We start from the raw sequence: 14,303 nt of genomic DNA on the forward strand, positions 1-14,303 counted from the left end.
CAAAATTTTGCTCGAAGTAGATTTTGGATCTCCTTAACTCGGTCTCTCATAATCCCTGATCTGTTATTTTTGAGGGATCTGAGTAGAGAATTCCAATGTTGTATAACTTAAAAACATTTGACAGCATTAAATTAAATGAGAAGATGGTTTGCTCATCCCATAATTTCCTGAAAGGCCCAATAAGGTGAAACAGACACAACCCCAAGTAAAATTTTATGTAATGACATAGACACCCCAATGCAAAATTAAAACAGATTTCCACCTGAGAATTCAAGAAATGTACTACCTTGCCCCAAACCGGTAAGAATCCGATTACCACAAGGATGGATAGTTACCCATGGCGAAGAACGGGATTCCCAGCAGGGTGGAGTTGTACTTTCCATCGGTGATGAAGAAGATCCCTGCTGCTGTGATGATGGAGATGCATACTGTGAGCACCCCCAGGAGACCCAGGAAGGGCTTACTGCGCAAGCAGTCCTTCATGGAGCTGGAGAGGGTGGCTGTGGTCAGGATCAGCACGAGGCTCACCAGGACCTTGCTTCTGGCCAGGATGCTGGTCTTATGAAAGTCCCTCCAGAGGCTAAAGGATGCTAAAGAGTAGAGCTGGAGTTCTTGATGCTCCTCCTGGAGCTTCCTTATAAGATTGCAGAACTCATTCTCCCACTTCTCCCCTATGAGGTCTTGGGTGGCAGAGCCATAGGTCTGGAGGTAGTAGGTGATTTGAATGGCTCTGGCTGACTTGACCCGCTGATCTTTGCTGTTTGGCACTTCCACTACCCCGCCCAGTTGGTGTCCAATAAAACTGTTCCTCCCATCCTTGAAAACAGAAAAAGAAGAGACTTCAGTTACGGATGTATATTCCAGGGAATAGATTCTTACTCTAAGTGAAGGAGCACAAGGAAGGCAGAGATAGGTGCTAGTAATTGTGAAACTGATGTGGGTGGAGAGGCAAGTTAGAATTTTATATTCAACATTTGGAGCTACATGGGATACCATGTATGATGATCAAGGGCAGAAAATATGCAAAAAGTATTACAAAGCTACAGAAGAATTGCCACATGCATAGAGAAATGTAGATAAATATTTTGATCTCACTCACATCCCAATTCCCAACATTTCCTTTTGTAACAATCCATTACAAATCCTTAATACGAGATCAAGTTTTATGATTCAGTTTCAGCCAAAAGTAAAGCTTGCCATGAATTAATAATATTTCAAAAGTTAAGATAATTATCTGTTCTATAAATATACACTAATCTTTCTAGGGTTCATTCATATACCTATGCCAACACTCATACAAATACACACAAACATGAATATTCTTATATATTCTCTATATTTTGGGAATATAATTGCATACCGAAGAGCAGTACAAAAAATATTGTTTCTTACAACTAATTTAATGGCATTGAAATATTTCCCAAATATGATGTGAACACCTATTCACACATTACAATGCTCTCTCCAAACACCTGCCTCAGACATAGGTTGACCTTTTCTTATTGATGACAGTAGACAAATCCCCTAAATTAGACTGATAAGAATTTCAGATTGAATTGCCAAAAGTCAATTCATTTTCAGAGTTTGACATGAGGTAGAGTAGGCAAGATCATGAGAGTAGGAAATTGGTAAGAGAAGCAATCACTGCTCTTTAAGGCACATGTATGTGGCCAAAGAGTTACTAAAACAGGTTGAGAACAGTAATTCTCATCCAGTGTGCCCCAACATGAAGAAAGAAATCTCGAAGAGCTGTCAACAAATTATCATTAATTTGGAAAATTTATTATTGCCACAACTATCATTTATTTCAATGGCAATGGTTCTCAGAATACTGAAGCTAGTAGCAGGTTGCGTGATGAAGTATAGTGTTGAAAGTATGCTCAAGTACCAGGTGAGAGACAGGCACTAAGGTATGTTTATGTCACAGTAGACTGTGTGTCAACTGAACCTGCCAAGATGTTTATCTAACAAGGATATAAAGGGGTAAAATCAGGAGAAGAAACAGTTCTTCCTAGAGTGGGTAGGGCAGAAGACAACAAACTCAATAGTGTGATAACTCTTGTTTTTCGCAGAACTGGGAGGTATTATGTACTCTAGCAGACACATGTCTTAATTCTTGTGGACTTGTTTAGCTCAGACACTTATATCTAAGGCACTTGTTTGTATTTGCATTTTTAACATGTGACAAAGCAACCCTAATACTTGAGAGTGTGTTGCAAACACAAAAAGTTTACAATATTTACAGAGAGTAAAAATGCTGTTAGTAGGATCACCAGGAATTCCAAGTGAGGAATTTCTTTTTTTTTTTCTTTAATTATTCTTTTAAGTTCTGGGGTACATGTGCAGAACGTGCAGGTTTGTTACATAGTTATACATGTGCCATGTGGCTTGCTGTGCCCATAAACCCATCAACTACATTAGGTATTTCTCCTAATGCTATCCATCTCCTAGCCCACCACCCACCGATAGGCCCTGGTGTGTGATGTTCCCCTCCCTGTGTCCATGTGTTCTCGTTGTTCAACTCCCACTTTTGAGTGAGTGTTTGGTTTTCTGTTCCTGTGTTAGTTTGCTGAGAATGGTGGTTTCCAGCTTCATCCAAAGGACATGAACTCATCCATTTTTATGGCTTGATAGTATTCCAGGGTGTATATGTACCACATTTTCTTTATCCAATCTATTATGGATAGGCATTTGGGTTGGTTCCAAATCTTTGCTACTGTGAACAGTCCTGCAATAAACGTACGTGTGCATGTGTCTTTACAGCAGAATGATTTATAATCCTTTAGTTATATGCCCAGCAATGTGATTGCTTGGTCAAGTGGTATTTCTGGTTCTAGATCCTTGCAGAATCGCCACACTGTCTTCCACAATGGTTGAACTAATTTACACTCCCACCAACAGTGTAAAAGCGTTCCTATTTCTCCACATTCTCTCCAGCATCTGTTGTTTCCTGACTTTTGAATGATTACCACTCTAACTGGCATGAGATGGTATCTCATTGTGGTTTGGATTTGCATTTCTCTAATGAGCAGTGATGATGAGGTTTTCTTCATATGTTTGTTGGCCTCATTAAATGTCTTCTTTTGAGAAGTGTCTGCTCATATCCTTTGCCCACCTTTTGATGTTTTTTTTTCTTGTAAATTTGGTTAAGTTCCTTATAGATTCTGGATATTAGTTCTTTGTCAGATGGATAGATTGCAAAAATTTTCTCCCATTCTGTGGGTTGCCTGTTCACTTTGATGATAGTTTCTTTTGCTGTGCAGAAGCCCTTTAGTTTAATTAGATCCCATTTGTCAATTTTGGCTTTTGTTGCCATTGCTTTCGGTGTTTTAGTCATGAGGTCTTTGCCCATGCCTATGTCCTAAATGGTATTGCCTATGTTTTCTTCTAGGGTTTTTATGTTTTTATGTCTTACATTTAAGTCTTTAATCCATCTTGAGTTAATTTTTGTATAAGGTGTAAGGAAAGGGTCCAGTTTCAGTTTTCTGCATATGGCTAGCCAGTTTTCCCAGCATCATTTATTAAATAGGGAATCTTTTCTCCATTGATTGTTTTTGTCAGGTTTGTCAAAGATTAGATGGTTGTAGATGTGTGCCATTATTTCTGAGGCCTCTGTTCTGTTCTATTGGTCTATATATCTGTTTTGGTACCAGTATCATGGTGTTTTGGTTACTGTAGCCTGTAGTATAGTTTGAAGTCAGGTAGCGTGATGTCTCTAGCTTTGCTCTTTTTGCTTAGGATTGTCTTGGCTATATGGGCTATTTTTGGTTCCATATGAACTTTAAAGTAGTTTTCTCCAATTCTGTGAAAAAATTCAGTGGTAGCTTGATGGGAATAGCATTGAATCTATAAATTACTTTGGGCAGTTCGGCCATTTTCACAATATTGATTCTTCCTATCCATGAGCATGGAATGTTTTTCCATTTGTTTGTGTCCTCTCTTATTTCCTCGAGCGGTGGTTTGTAGTTCTCCTTGAAGAGGTCCTTTACATGCATTGTAAGTTGTATTCCTAAGTATTTTATTCTTTTTTGTAGCCATTGTGAATGGGAGTTCACTCATGATTTGGCTCTGTTTGTCTATTATTGGTGTATAGGAATGCTTGTGATTTTTTGCACATTGATTTTGTATCCTGAGACTATGCTGAAGTTGCTTATCAGCTTAAGGAGATTTGGGACTGAGACAGTGGGATTTTCTAAATATACAACAATGCCATCTGCAAACAGAAACAATTTGACTTCCTCTCTTCCTATTTGAATACGCTTTATTTCTTTCTCTTTCCTGATTGCCCTGGCCAGAACTTCCAATACTATGTTGAATAGGTAGATTCAAACAATTACCCTGTGGTGAGGGATTATTTTAAAATCTGATAGTAATGACCGTTTGTTTTACTAAATCGAATAATCAACAAGTTAAAATATACAATCAGGTTCTTTGCTTGCATAGTCTTAATTAAAACTTGTTTCTGTTTGAAAAAAAAAAAAAAGAGGGCATCCTTATTTTGTGCCAGTTTTCAAAGGGAATGCTTCCAGCTTTTGCCCATTCAGTATGATATTGGCTATGGATCTGTCATAAATAGCTCTTATTGTTTTGAGATACGTTCCATCAGTACCTAGTTTTTGAGAGTTTTTAGCATGAAGGGGTGTTTAATTTTATTGAAGATCTTTTCTGCATCTATTGAGATAATCATGTGGTTTTTGTCATTGGTTCTGTTTAAGTGATGGATTACATTTATTGATTTGCATATGTTGAACTAGCCTTGCATCCCAGGGATGAAGCTGACTTGATTGTGGTAGATAAGCTTTTTGATGTGCTGCTGGACTTGGTTTGGCAGTATTTTATTGAGGATTTTAGCATTGATGTTCATCAGGGATATTGGCCTGAAATTTCCCTTTTTTGGCTGGGTCTCTGCCAGGTTTTGGTATCAGGATGATGCTGGCCTCATAAAATGAATTAGGGAGGAGTCCCTCTTTTTCTATTGTTTGGAATAGTTTCAGAAGGAATGGTACCAGCTCCTCTTTGTAACTCTGGTAGAATTCGGCTGTGAATCAGTCTGGTCCTGGGCTTTTTTTTTTTTTTTTTGTTGGTAGGCTCTTAATTACTGCCTCAGTTTCAGAACAAGAAAGGAATTTCATAGTCACTCCACTTTCTCCCTACATACTAAATGAATACAATCATTCTATTTATCTCAATGTGACCAACTCTAAAGGAACAATCCAATAAGAATTTCAGTTGAGTTTTTTTTTTTTCTCAGAATGTCTCCCACTTCCATGTAATCTTTATAATTTTCCCATCTTTTTCCTTTTGGAATCAAATGGAAATTTTGGCTGTGGTTCCCAAGGCTCTCTCTTGATTAAATCTCATGGGATATTACCATGAGCTGCAAGTAGAAAGGTAGGCATGCTTTGAGAAAGGAGGCGGGGATCTCATCCCAGAACTGAGAAATTGTGGAAAATTTCTGTTCTTTAAGTTGACACTAATTGATCCCCAATTAGGCTCATTTATTTTTGTTTTAAGCTTGGTATAATTTTTAGCTCCACCCTTGTTTCTACACCTTTGAAATCCCACTTTGATGTGGAATTCTACTTCTGATTATTTGAAAGAGAAAGTTTTTAAAAAGCATTATCTATTTACTTAAAATGTGCAGCTATCAGTCTTTACTAATTTATGTCATCAAAAAGATTTCTCAGAGATCTTTAGCAGCAACAAAATGATTTATTCGTCTCTTGGGGCTCATTTGGAGATTACAGTGAATAAAAAAGGGTGCTGATAATGTATCTGGACAAAAGACAAAATTTTAAAGAAGGCTAGTGTCGGTTTTTAAACAACAGATCTTCGTTGAGTTTGGCTAGCTGCTAACCCCTCTGTTGAAGTTGTCTAATTCCCATTTTTACAAAAAAAAAGTTTATAAAAGGTACACTTCTATCCCTCTTTTCCCATTATTTTAAAATTAATATAACAAATAGAATGAATTTCTTACTCATATTTTTCTCTATACATCAGAACAAAATAAATAAGGTTTTTGGATGTTCTGGAATTGAAAGCTCCATTAAAAGGTCCACATTTTGTACCTGCAGTTGGCCCAAAAATCCAACTAATTATAGTTCTGAGAAATACATTTTTGTACATTATTTGTATGGGAAAATTACACTGTTTTGTAAGGGATTATAGAAGAGTTTATTCGCTTCCCAAACTCACCAGCTCACAGATGCTTCTGTGTAGGAAAGACAAAGAATTAATATAAGAAATATTGTAATTATCCTGTGGACAGAACTTCCTTGAAGTTCTGACTACAAGTAATAATGAAAGAACACTTAATCAGGAATCATGTGAGCTGAGTTGCAGTGTGCAGCTCACATTAATGGAAAAAGGTCCTTAGTTCATGGCTAATTCATTAGTTCATGGCTAGTTTATTTGGTTTTCTTATCTATAAAATGAGCAACTGTGAGTATATAAACAAATGTTTACATAATAATTAAGTAATTTTCAGCTCTATTTTTCTATGAAAATACAATGCATAAAGTTTCACTGGAGATGCCCGGATGTCAGAAAGGATATCATTATAACTAATAGAGTCATTAATGGATTATTTGTATAATTGAAAAAGATCTTACTTATCACATGATGAAGCCCTTTTGTTTAATAGATGAGCAAACCTAGAAGCTCAGAGAAGGTAAACCTACTAAAGGGATGATTCCAAGGTTGAAACTCAGATCTTCTGAGTCCAAGTCCAGTCCTTTCTAGAGTCCTAGGGGAGCGATTTCAGGGCAGCCAGTTTGGCTCCCATGAAATGTTCTTTATGATTAAAAGTTATTTCACTTGTAGACCCCCTTTTCCAATGTCGTCCTCTCCACTAAGGCAACTGTCTAGCAATGACACATACTCATATACTGATTCAACTTCTTCTTTTCCCCAAAAACCTCCTACAAAAGTTCTGAAATTCCTTTAAGTGTAAAAATCACCTTTATGTCCCAATAAAGACAAGTCTTAAAGTAAGAATATGACAAGATGCTAACATGCTGTTTTCAATGCTCTCTTATATGAGTGCTTCACTGAACTGAACTGACATTATTAAGAGTAGATGACTTCGGTTCCTAGCTCATATCCCTGTGTACACTGTTGTTCTTCAGTCTATTCTCCACACGGAAGCCAGAGTCTATTTGTACAATTTAAATGAGACAACATCATCCCTACACCTAAAACCCTCCCCTGGTTTCCACTTGCAGTAGGAATACAACAGATGCCTCTTGCCAGGCTTCAAAGGCCCTGCTTAGCCCATTTCTAGAGGAGTCTTCAGACCTGTCTCCTATTACCCTTCTCATGAACTCTGCTCCAACTAATTTTTTAAACCTTTCTTCCTATTCCTTGAAGAAACCAAGTTAATTTCCACCTTATGATCATTGCATCAGCTGTTCCCTCTGCCTGAAATGCTTTCTTCTGCCAAGACTACTTCCTGGTCACCGAGGACTTAGCTTCAAAGAAATATTTGACCCACAAGACCTAAACCAGCCTTCCTTGCAATAATTCTATTGCATAGACTTTTTATCTTCTTCTTACAAATGATTTCTATTTGAATTGATCTTATTTTATCATTTAACTGCTCCTTTCTGTGTCCTCTGCTAGAGTGTGTGCCTGTTGAAAGCTGACATCTTTTCTGTTTTGTTCACTGATAATTTCTTTGTGCCTAGAAAAAGCCTGATGTGTAATAAACATTCCATAATATTTATTAGCTGAGTAAATTCACCTTAAGATATATACAACTAATTATAGGTTACTTTTTAGAGACTAGTTTGCTAAGACCAGGACAAGTAGGAGACAGATCAAAGTGCCTGAGAACAGTAGGAACTCAAATGAAAAGAGGCATATGTAGAAATTTGAGGCTGATACAGAAAAGAAACAACAACATCTCTTTCTCAGTCTGCTTATTCTAGTATAATATTTCCCCCAAATATGTTTCTTTTTCATTTTCACTGCACACCAAGCATGTGCAGGAAGCTAGTCAACAGACAGGGGGACTTAGGGAGTGCCAGAAAAAAGAATTTGCATGTATCATGGCCCGCAGGCAAAAGCCAGGGTAAGATGCTCAGGGACCTGAAGGGAGTAATAGGATTTGAGGCTACAGAAGGCAGCAGGGCCTCTTCAGTAAAGGCCATGAAAGCCTTATTAAGGAGTTGGACTTAATTATCCTTCAATACAAACCCATTGGTGAGTTTTAAGCTAGCGAATGACATGATTTACTTTCAAAAGTTCTCACTCTCATTGCACTGTGGAAAATGATTTAGGAAGTAAAGGTGATTCTAAAGGAAAGAGCTCAGTTAGGAATTCCCTGCAGTATTTCAGGTTCTTGATGAAGCATAAGAAAGTGTCAGCTGAGGCAGTTTCTAGTAGGCAAATTGTTCCAAGGTGAATCATTGGAATTACAGGTCATGATGCTATCTCATGGCCATAAAGCATCTCATCACATTATCTCTCCAGCAGCAGTAATGCTGAAGAGAAAAAAAAAAATCTTGGGTTCGAAAGCTCTTATTTAGTTTCAGGTTACTATTCTGTAGCTTTAAAAATTACTCTCACTCAATGCAGAGCTTTCAATAGCTCTAGAGTGAAAAACTAAACTCTCAGAGAGAAGATTAAAAAAATATTAAAGTGATAAGAGAGGATGGAGACATTAATGTCACAGACAATAGTGCAGAGAAAAAAATTACTTGATGATGGTTTGAAATTATAGGAGAGCAAGTACAATATTTGTTCCTTCTATGTACTAGGTTGGCATTCAGACACTTTCTGTGACTGCAAGATAATTTGACAGCACAGCTTTTGTCCAAGACAATTGCAATTCAGATTTCATTGATTTTCCATGAGGCAGACACTGCAAAGATATTGGAAAGTTTTAGATGGTTAGTTGTTTTTTATCACTGAAAAGAAAGTCTTCCTGTGTTTAGTAGATGGTGACATTTCCAAAGGAATATTGTTTCTTTTTTTAATCAGATTTTTCCTCATATTTATTTTCTAACTTATATATCTTTGTTTTATTACCAGGGTCAAGTATATACACAAACTGGGATTAAATGAAAATATTGGTTATCTTTATTTTCCACACCAGAACTTCATATTTAGTAGAAATGAGAAAATAATGAGAAACACCTAGTTTGTACAAGGTATTTATTTTTTAAAAGAAGAATCAAAAGTCATTCTCAAAATGAAGACTTTAAAGCATTAAAATGCCCTAAATAAGTAATAAATTCAATTTATTTTGTCACATTAGTAAGCTAGAAAAAGGCCATGATGTAGTTCACATGTTTTTCAAAGAAGAAGATTAAAAAAACAAGATTTCTGTATTGCTGAAATAAAATAAAAACTCTAGCCATCCAGAATATAAAATAAGTTTAAAAGAGAACTCCAACATATCAATTAACTGGGACTTGGTTGGAAATTTTTAACACATTTGGCAGAATCAGTTCTAAGACATAAGAATTCTATTCGCATTATCTTAGGCAACTCTTCCAATCGCTCTATGAAGAAGTGCTATACTGGAGTAGCCTCAAGTCAACAATAAGGACATTGGGACCAAGAGAGAGGATACAATGAAAGAAATGTTATACTGCTACTAAGTGGCACAGCCAATCACTTGATTCGTATGTCTGACTCCACATTCTTAACACAACTGCCCATATACTTGAATAATTTTTATATGTATATATTAATGATAGGTACTATAATGTAATGGTTATGTACACAGAGCCAAGAATCCACTGCCTTGCTTAGAGTCCCAAACTCAACACTGACAAGATGTGCAAGGGTCTTAAGCTCCCTGTGTGTCAGTTTTATTATTGGTTAAAATAAGAATTATATAGGCATTGAGAAGATTGAATGTTTGGATATATGATAAGTATTTAGAATAGTGCTCAGAAATAATTGGCTATTATTTCTATTAATATATGTTATAAATAAAATGCTTGAATGATACTGTTTATTCACTTATCCATCTAAGATTATTCCACGTTTCCCAGCAAATGTTTGTAATATGGTGGAAAGAACTTAGGGCACAGGGCCAAGACTCCTGGTTTCAAGTTCCATTTCTGCTACTATACCGCCGGGTGATAGAGGACATGCTGTTCAGCTTTTCTGAATGCCAGCACCCTCATCTCCAAAATAAAAAGTGTTGCTTACATTATCGCTAAAGGTCTTACCTGCCCTATAGTTAATAATTCATTGGTGGTAGTCACTGGACACTACATAGTATGCTGCAGAAATCTGCCCCAAGAGAAAAAAATAAAAGAAATAAAAAGGAAGGGAAAACACAAAATGACCAGTGTTCATTTCCATAGAAACAAGAAGCATTTTATCTTCTTCTGAAGCTAGACCAAGTCATGTGTCTGCCCTTTCTTTGAGTAATCTCTGGAGAGAGTTCTTCTCAAATGGAGAAGGATAAGGAATTTGCCCTAATTTACCTAGATATAAATCACCTCTGTAGCCCAGATGAATTAACTTATTTCTTAGATAGTAAAATTCATTTTCTCTCCAGATGTCTACCAGTATTCTCTCTACCATTTGCTTATCAAATACTAGTTCAAATAGGTTTTAATTTCTCTTTTATTGAGGTAAAGTCTTTGCACAAATCTATTAACAATGTGCAGAAGTAGTTAACATCTGCATTAAATGTGAGCCATGTAAAAATAAACTTGGTTTCTCTGTAACTTATATTAGTGATTCTATCCCAAAAGTTTCCATAAAAAGCAATATTACTATTCTTACATGAATGAGTCTTTCACAAAGAGATCACAGCGATTCTTAAAAGCAGGCATTCCGATATCAAACAACACTTAGCTCTGATGTTGACCTACATAAGAGAAGTTGGCCACCGCTAACGCAGGAGCATTTGAGGAAAGCAGCAAATCCCTATGTATAGTGTCCCCCTTCAGTAGAAAGATTAAAAGTCCTGCCTTGCCTTTCTTTTGGACTAAGAAATTCTCTTCTAAAAAGGCTCTGGTTTACAACCAGAGGCTATAGGACTATGACATCTGGAACATTAACACCTTTGACTGGAAAAGTAGATCAGACTGACAAATTGGGGAGGCAAAACTCAGAGTAGAGCTCGAAACATCCTCATGGAAACAAGAAAGTTACGGAAGATGAGAACCTTCGGCATTGTAGGTACCTTCATGGGGTGCCAGTGTGGTGAATATGTGGGGGTACCCAAGGATGTGACACACAGCACAGGTGGAAAGAGGCAAGGAAAGAGGCAACTGTTTATTCATCCAAGAAAGATTCAGTGAGCACGTGCTCTGTGCTATACCGCTATCGAGGATAGAGTGGTAGACGGCTACAGTGCCTATCTTCAAAGGGCCTATGGTGTGGGGTCAGGGAAAGATAAGTAAGTAGGCAGGCATTTTAAAAAAATATAAGTACTGGCCGGGCGCTGTGGCTCATGCCTGTAATCCCAGCACTTTCGGAGGCCAAGGAGGGCGGATTATGAGGTCAGGAGATTGAGATCATCCTGGTTAACATGGTGAGACCCCGTCTCTACTAAAAACACAAAAAATTAGCCGGGCGTGGTGGGGGGCGACTGTAATTCCAGCTACTCCGGAGGCTGAGGCAGGAGAATGGCGTTAACCCGGCAGGCGGAGCTTGCACTGAGCTGAGATCGCACCACTGCACTCCAGCCTGGGTGGCAGAGCGCGACCCCGTCTCAAAAAAAAAAAAAAAAAAAAAAAAAAAAAAAAATATATATATATATATGTATATATATATATATATATATATATATATATATATATATATATGCACTGTGGCAGTGATTAACACAAGATGTCAAGAGAGCACTGAGAAGGAATCGCCTAACTTAGTGGGTACTAAGGAGGCTTTCTAAAGTAGGTGTTACCTTAGCTGAGTCCTGAAGCATAAGTACCAATTATCCAAATAAAGCTGGAAGATTTGGTTGCTGGACATGGAAAGAAATGGTCTTCTAAGCAGAGGAAACAGCATACACAAAGGTGTAGATCTGCCCTTTGTGTAAGTAAGTGTGTTGTATTCCTGAGACTTGGAGAATTACTGGAATATATGATGAAGGAGGGTAAGAGAAGAGTGATTTCTCGGAGATGGACACTGGCAGTGAAAATTGTGAAATTTGCTTATTCCAAAGCTCTCTTTCGCTGCAATGTGAAAAATGAACTCCAGGTGTGCCTTGGGGATGGATATGAGCACTAGAGATAGGGCATGGCATGATTTTTTTTTCCTTCCTTACAGCTTTGTCTAAGGCAAGACTTACCTAACTGATTATGCGAACATTAAAAAAGAGGTTTTTCAGATCTTATGGAATGCACACTATTCTGAAAATAAATTTTTCCCATACCTGGGCTTTTTCCAAAGAACCACCACTTCTGGAGTGTTGAGGGATTCTTGGAAAAAATTTACTTTCTAAAATTATGAAAGTTGTTAAAAGTGATCTACTCATTCTAATGATTCTCATAAATTCAATCAATTAAAACAAATATTAGGTTGCTGCAAAAGTAATTGCGGTTTTTGCTACTTTCTTTGGCAAAAACCGTAATTACTTTTGCACCAAACTAATAATACATGTACTGAATATCTGGGAAAGCGTATTGCTATCCTGCATGTCGAAACCAAGATAAAGACAAATAAAGGGAGGATAAAGTCTTTTCTTTGAAGACTTTATATTTTTGTTTACAGACAAAGCACATAAATAAAATGCCAAGAGAATAAAGCAGCATGGAGACTTACAATACAGAAGACGTTACTGAAGAGTGAAGATACGTGCTGGGGCTGCAAATCTATACACATTACAGCATGATCTCCACTACTATGTAACAATAAATGTGTATATATAAATATTCAAGGGAAATACATTGGCTTGTTTCTGGTATAGGATTATGGGTCAGTTCTGATTTCTTTGTTAGGTTATTTTATACTATCATTACAAAATTTGATTGACTCACCAACAAAAATAACAAAAAGTGTGTTGAGAGAACTGAACAAAGGGTAAATTGAAATGGGAGGGATGACGTAGATATTATGTCCAGTCAAATTTCACTTAGGCAATGGGAGAGGAAGAAGGATCAAGAATCAGGATTCCCTTGTGCCCAGGCTCAAGTTCTAAGCAATCTGTCTAACTAAACTTGAGTTGTTTTTAATATAGGATTATAGGTCATTTCCGATTTCTTGGTTAGGTTATTTTATACTGTCTTTTAAAAAAATACTATTTTTAAAAATCGTATAAAATCTATATTTTCTTTAATATAGATAGTATATTATACATACTACAGTAGAAACAAGTTTTTCTGCTTCATGAAAGACTGTGGTTTTGCCCACTGAGACATAATAGAAGATAGTATTTTACCTCTGAAAGTGAATAGCAACAGATTTCTGGCCGCTAATGGTAGGGAAAAGTGCTAACACACACTTAACTCCTGAGCTGATCTGGCCTTGCACTTGGTTAAATGGTGTTTTCTTTTCAAAGAAAAGATCATGGGGACCTTGTTGGCTCAATATCACTCTCCTGGTATTGAACTTGACTTCTGAACTGGCCCACATAAGGTTCTTTTTAATCTTTGCCTTTGTACCTTTCCATCTCATATATTTGTTTTCTTTAATTTCATAAACAAGGCCAAATCATTTGACCAACCAAACAATAATTATGTTTTGAGTATTTGCTATGCATAAACTATCATGCTAAGTGAAAGCTAGCTTATTTTTTTTTTCTTGGATTATACAGATAGTTGTAATTGCAGAAGTCTGGAATATGAAGTTGAATACAACTTCTAGGAAATATGCCATTGATTTATGTAGTTTGGAAACAGTACTGTCATTTATGAAGTCCACTTTTCTAATTTCTATTTTGCTTTGCTGTCTACGGTTATATCAAATTTTTATTCTCAAAGAAACGTCTTCGGATTACTAATGCATATTGTCTTTTACTGTTGTTCTCTGTGTATCTTTTTTATCTCTCCAACTAGACTTCTAAGTTCACTGAAGATAGGGAATGAAGGTGGTACCTTTCTGAAGCCAAATGAAACAAATATGGGGTACATATCTCAAGGAAATGTACAGGAATGCACATAAGAAAGAATGTGAAATCAACAATGTAGCCTTTATTTACATTTGGGAGTGAAGTTAGTTGTGTCTTAATCTTTCGATAAAACAAAAGTGACACCCTTGTATCTTTACTGAATATGATTGAGATTTTAATATCTCATTGTCCTACTATGTGAAAAATACTCCCTCCCTCTTCCTTGTTCTATCTCCTTTCTCCCTCTCCTCTTCTTTCGCCTCTCCCTCTCTTTATTTCTCTC

General features: G+C 36.8%; 1 protein-coding gene across 1 annotated transcript in view; it reads right to left on the bottom strand.

The window, feature by feature from the left end:
- PTCHD4 (patched domain containing 4) overlaps positions 1–14,303 on the bottom strand; it is a 192,336-nt gene that overhangs the window by 131,623 nt on the left and 46,410 nt on the right. The window contains exon 2 of the mRNA XM_004044156.5: positions 336–816. Coding sequence (XP_004044204.3) covers positions 336–816 — 481 coding nt within the window. The remainder of the gene's footprint in view (positions 1–335; positions 817–14,303) is intronic.

This window comes from Gorilla gorilla, chromosome 5 (genome assembly GCF_029281585.2).
Source record: "Gorilla gorilla gorilla isolate KB3781 chromosome 5, NHGRI_mGorGor1-v2.1_pri, whole genome shotgun sequence".
Classification (NCBI taxonomy): domain Eukaryota; kingdom Metazoa; phylum Chordata; class Mammalia; order Primates; family Hominidae; genus Gorilla; species Gorilla gorilla.